Genomic DNA, 5,116 nt, shown 5'->3' with positions numbered 1-5,116 from the left:
TTTATAGCTTAAAGCAGCTTTGGTATAGTAATTGAAGCATTTATTTAAACCTTTTGTGATTTATGTGTTTTGTTTAACAAAATTACAGCATATGATTTAATTACGCTTATTTCACCTTTGTATAGTACGATACGTATTCTTTTTTAAATGTACCCGCAACTTAGTTTTTTTCTTTACGTTAACGAAATATTAAGTTAATAGTTTTTTTTTCTTCATATTTAATTTTTATCGTTTCCTTGTATCGACATTTTCCTCCATTGTAAAAAAAAAAAAAAATTACGTACGAGATGCCTAATAAGAAGCACAAAGACCGAAGCCGTTCTAGGAATCGTAGTGCTACACCTCCTATACGCAGCCGACGACGGTATAGTCCTTTCAACGATGCATTAACACAACAAATGCAACAAATTTCAGATAGACTAAAGTCGTTAGAAGAACGTCACTCTTCTCCGTCACGACGAGGATCCAACACTGGCGGTGTGACAACAACGCCGCCGAGGTCACGGATCGTCGAGCCCGTCGCTGTGCATCCGGAGCCTGCGGCGCACTCAGGGTCGGCGGTCCCTTCTTCACCGGGACATTCCGGGAGCGCCACAGTCGGCTGCGATCGTAACGCTACTAATCGTATTGTTGATGCTATACGATCAATCAATACGACGGTGAGGTTGAGCCAATCTTATTACATTTCAAATTTTGATCCGAGTATAAACGATATAGAAACCTGGTGTGAGGAGGTCGATTGCGCTAAGGTTATAAATCAATGGAATGATAATGAGTGTCTATCTCGTATAGGTAATTGTTTAAAGGGAGATGCTAGGACCTGGCTCAATGAATGGGTAACATCAGACCGTAGTTGGAGCAATTTTAAAAAAGAATTTAAACCTTTGTGTCCTAAGAAACCTGATATCGCGAATATTTTATATGACGTTATGAGTACCAATTCTGATAAATACCTAACGTATGCAGACTATGCTCGTCGCTCTCTTCTAAGGTTGCGTGTTGTTAGGGGGTTAAGTGACGAACTTATATCTGCAATAATAATACGAGGGATTACGGATCCGCAGATTCGCGCTGCAGCCATTAATGCAAAGCTAACGACAAATGAATTGGTTGAATTCTTTTCAATTTACGTTAAATCCAATTCCTCCTCAAACAGACATTTTGATCACAGGTCGCGCTATGATCGTTCTTTAAAATCTGAACATGTAGTTAATAATCGTAAACGACGATTTAACGAACAGAAATGTTTCTTGTGCGGTCAACATGGTCATACACAATCAAATTGTTCTAAAAAAGCTAAGTCGATTCTTTCTAATCAAAGTAATGACCATAAATATTTTTCTATTAATAATTCGAATAAATCTGTATTGTGTGATTTCTGCAAAAAACCCGGCCATAAAACTGAGGCGTGTTTTGCAAAATTAAAGTCGGGAGGCACGTAATACAAACAATGTTAATTTTTGCGAAGAAAACCCGGACAGTAAGAATAAAGATTGTTGTAGCTGTCATCCAGGGAATCCCAGTCGATGTCTTAATCGATAGCGGCTCTAGTATATCATTATTTTCCTTATCATTATTAAAGCATTTGAAATGTGCGCGAATGCCTGCATTTAGGATCTTGCGTGGTATTGGTGGGCAGGAAATTGAATCGACTTATTTTGTCACTTTACCAATAGAGTTTAATGAAATTACTTTAGAAGTAGATTTACACGTAGTTAGTTCAAAATTGATGAATACACCAATCATCATTGGCACCGATATATTAAATCGTGAAGCCCTAGTTTACGTCGATGATGTCCTCATTATGAGCGGTACGGTTGAGGAGGGTTTGTCGATTTTACGTAGAGTTCTTAAAACTCTTACAAGCGCGGAGTTTTCCATAAATTTAAAGAAATGCTCTTTTCTATCTACTTAAATCGAATATTTGGGACGTACGATTAGTCAGGGTCAGGTACGACCGAGTGGTCAAAAGATTAAAGCTTTGGTCGAAGCACCGATTCCAAAGACCGTTAAACAAACCAGACAGTTCAAGTTATTTTCGACGTTACATAGCTGGCTTTGCTATAAAGGCTGTGCCTATTACAAAGTTGACGAAAAAAGGGGTACCTTTTATTTGGAGTAGTGAACAAGAAGAAGCACGCCAAGTAATTATTTCTCATCTTACCAGTGAACCTGTGTTAGCTATGTATGATCCGGCTTTACCTATTGAAGTTCATATAGATGCCAGCTGTATAGGATATGGTGCAGTGCTTCTTCAGGTTCATGAAAAGGGGCATAAGCGGGTGGTGAGTTACTTCAGTAAACAAACTCAAGGTGCTGAGCCAAGGTATCATTCCTATGAGCTGGAAACTTGAAACTTTAGCCGTTGTAAAGGCCTTGCAAAATTATAGACACTATCTGGTTGGTGTTATTATTTGTAAAAAAAAATACATTGACCATTGTTTGATATGTATAGCACATAAAAACGCACATTTTTCCAAATACTGTCTTTTGTAATTTGTATCCTATGTTTGGTCAAGATTCCACTGAATTAAAAATATTTTTTTATAATGTTATCTCTTTGTTTGGGACCTCTAAAATTATTTGTGGCAGATCGGGGTCGAATGTTTCAGAGTTCAGAAATAACAAAACTTTTTACTGACTTGGGCATTGACATGCATCTCATAACACCAGAGATGCATAATTCAAACGGGCAGGTTGAACGTTATTGTCGAACCTTACTCAACATGGTTCGTATAGAATGCAATCACCGACAAAATGATTGGTCTGATGTCATATGGCGACTACAGCTGGTTCTGAACATTACAAAACAGAAAACTACAAGCTTTTCACCTCTGAATCTATTGGTGGGTATTAAAGCTGCGTGACCTGTTTTACGTTACCTCATTGGTGACATCGCACTAGAAGGCTCTCGTCCCAATCGCGACGCATTACGAGAAATGCGTAGACAACGTGTTTCTGAGCGTTTAAAAAAAATATAACCAACGTTGGCAAGACAAAACTGTGAATGCTAGCCGAAAGGCATCACGGTTATTTGAAATTAATTCTTTGCTTTTTGTTATAAAACAGGCTCAAACAACTGGCAAACTCGACTCGGGTATGCGCGGCCCATATCGCGTGGTCAAAACGCTTCCCCACGGTCGATACGAGCTGCAGTTACTGGAGGGCTCTTATGGCAAATCGACGCAAGCTGCGACAGAATTCATGGTGCCGTGGCGTGGGGAGTGGACTCCTGAGACATGTGCTGCGTTTTTTGAGGGTGAGCTGATCCCTAATTTGTGATAAGCGAACGACGTGCCTATGTCACAAATTATAGTTTTCCCATGATAAGCTAACGTCGTGCCTATGTCATGTGGTTGTTTTATTTTCTATGTGTAACGTATAGTATGCTAACGTCGTGCCTATGCTATACAATTGTCTTGGACTCATGATAAGCTAACGTCGTGCCTATGTCATGTGGTTGTTTTATTTTCTATGTGTAACGTATAGTATGCTAACGTCGTGCCTATGCTATACAATTGCCTTGGACTCATGATAAGCTAACGTCGTGCCTATGTCATGTGGTTGTTTTATTTTCTATGTGTAACGTATAGTATGCTAACGTCGTGCCTATGCTATACAATTGTCTTGGACTCATGATAAGCTAACGTCGTGCCTATGTCATGTGGTCGTTTTATTTTATATGCGTAATGTATAATATGCTAACGTCGTGCCTATGTTATACATTTGTCTTGGACTCATGATATGCTAACGTCGTGCCTATGTCATGTGGTCGTTTTATTTTATATGCGTAACGTATAATATGCTAACGTCGTGCCTATGTTATACGTCATTTGTTTTGGACTCATGATATGCTAACGTCGTGCCTATGTCATATGGTCGTTTTATTTTATATGCGTAAAGTATAATACGCGAACGTTGTGCCCATGTTATACTGTCATTGGTGTCAGAGATAGCGAACGTAGTGCTTCCTCTCTGTGTATTGCGCTTACCTGTTATAAGGGGAGTGTAATGTTTATTAGTTGCTAATACCTTATCATTAATCCTTCCCAGATGCTGCCAGTATTGAAGATGAGGAGTCCACAAATGACCCAGTCGTTGTTGTTGAACCTGCATCAGGCACTTCGAGAGGAGCCTGTACTTCTCCGCATAAAACAAAGGAGAACGAGGACGTCCTCCAGTCAGGAGAGGCCGTGTTAGACAAAAACTAAAACAGCGCCAATAGAGGGGATGACAAGTGGTGGCGGATTGCAGATAAAAGCGCTGGCGCGCTCATTCGCGGCACCATTCGTCGCGAGTCAATTGACATACTACAACTCTGCCCGTTTGTGAAGTCAACTGCCTAGTTATTTTCCTTTGTATAAGATTTTTTTACTGTAATGTTTAAAGAAATTATTGTGGAATTAGTGTAAAATTATTTTATAATTTTGTATTTTGTATTTCGTGTTCTTGGTTTTAAATTTAAATGGTATTAGTGTTAATAAAGTTATTAACGAGTTTTGTAAATAATTGTAACGTTGTGTTTTTTATTTCATTCCCACTTCTGTTCCTAAATATACAATATTTTCAACTGATATCGAAATGTACGAAAATAGTAATAATGTAATTGAACTGAGAACATAATATTTTAATATTCAGACAAAGCTGTATTGTTTCGATATACGTAGTTTTTATTGTAAACTGCACATATTTTCATAGAAAAATACTGTAAAACAACAGATGATGAAATTTTCAAAAAGAAAAAAAAAATACAAATTTGCCGCGCAATTGACATTAATTGACAGTTTTAAAAGTCGTATTTGCATCCAAGGCACCTTCAAATCTGTGCTTAATTTTTTCATAAAATCTTTGCGGCTCATTGTATTTTATTTATTTATTTATTTTTTTATTTTTTATTGTGTGATAGGGAAGCGCTTGACCACGATCTCGCCTAATGGTAAGCTGAGATGTGGCCTATGATGGAGCGCGCTTCCCTAGAAGGAAGCATTAGCATTTATCTACATTATTTTGATATTATATGATATAGAAATTGTTAAAATTCTATATCATGCCGTAAAATATCGCCACTGACCACCTATAACTTTTCCTGTATTAACTGAACATACAGGAATATGGT

The 5,116-nt window shown here is 38.0% G+C and overlaps 2 protein-coding genes across 2 annotated transcripts; both read left to right on the top strand.

Annotated features, from left to right (window-relative positions):
• Positions 1–272: 272 nt before the first annotated feature.
• Positions 273–2,355, top strand: LOC149895185 (uncharacterized). Its single transcript, XM_090119218.1, has one exon. The coding sequence runs from the start codon at positions 288–290 to the stop codon at positions 1,440–1,442; it is 1,155 nt and encodes a 384-aa protein (XP_089975344.1). The 5' UTR covers positions 273–287; the 3' UTR covers positions 1,443–2,355.
• Positions 2,356–2,478: 123 nt separating this feature from the next.
• Positions 2,479–4,515, top strand: LOC149895184 (uncharacterized). The gene is made up of 2 exons (XM_090119219.1): positions 2,479–3,259; positions 4,054–4,515. Exons 1-2 carry the CDS (start codon positions 3,100–3,102, stop codon positions 4,209–4,211), a joined length of 318 nt encoding a protein of 105 aa, XP_089975345.1. The 5' UTR covers positions 2,479–3,099; the 3' UTR covers positions 4,212–4,515.
• Positions 4,516–5,116: the final 601 nt, after the last annotated feature.

The sequence above is a fragment of the Colias eurytheme genome, chromosome 32 (genome assembly GCF_061535395.1).
Source record: "Colias eurytheme isolate Ceu_HAF_F1 chromosome 32, ilColEury1 Martin Lab GWU primary, whole genome shotgun sequence".
Lineage (NCBI taxonomy): Eukaryota > Metazoa > Arthropoda > Insecta > Lepidoptera > Pieridae > Colias > Colias eurytheme.
Note: the sequence above shows the minus strand (reverse complement) of the source record. Positions and strands in the feature narration are given on the sequence as shown.

What these genes read in the sequence shown, in the direction of transcription:
- LOC149895184 (XM_090119219.1), top strand. Translation starts at nt 3,100, where the DNA reads ATGCGCGGCCCATATCGCGTGGTCAAAACGCTTCCCCACGGTCGATAC. An exon ending in ATGTGCTGCGTTTTTTGAGG is followed by an intron (nt 3,260 to 4,053) that starts GTGAGCTGATCC and finishes AATCCTTCCCAG; the next exon opens with ATGCTGCCAGTATTGAAGAT.
- LOC149895185 (XM_090119218.1), top strand. Translation starts at nt 288, where the DNA reads ATGCCTAATAAGAAGCACAAAGACCGAAGCCGTTCTAGGAATCGTAGT.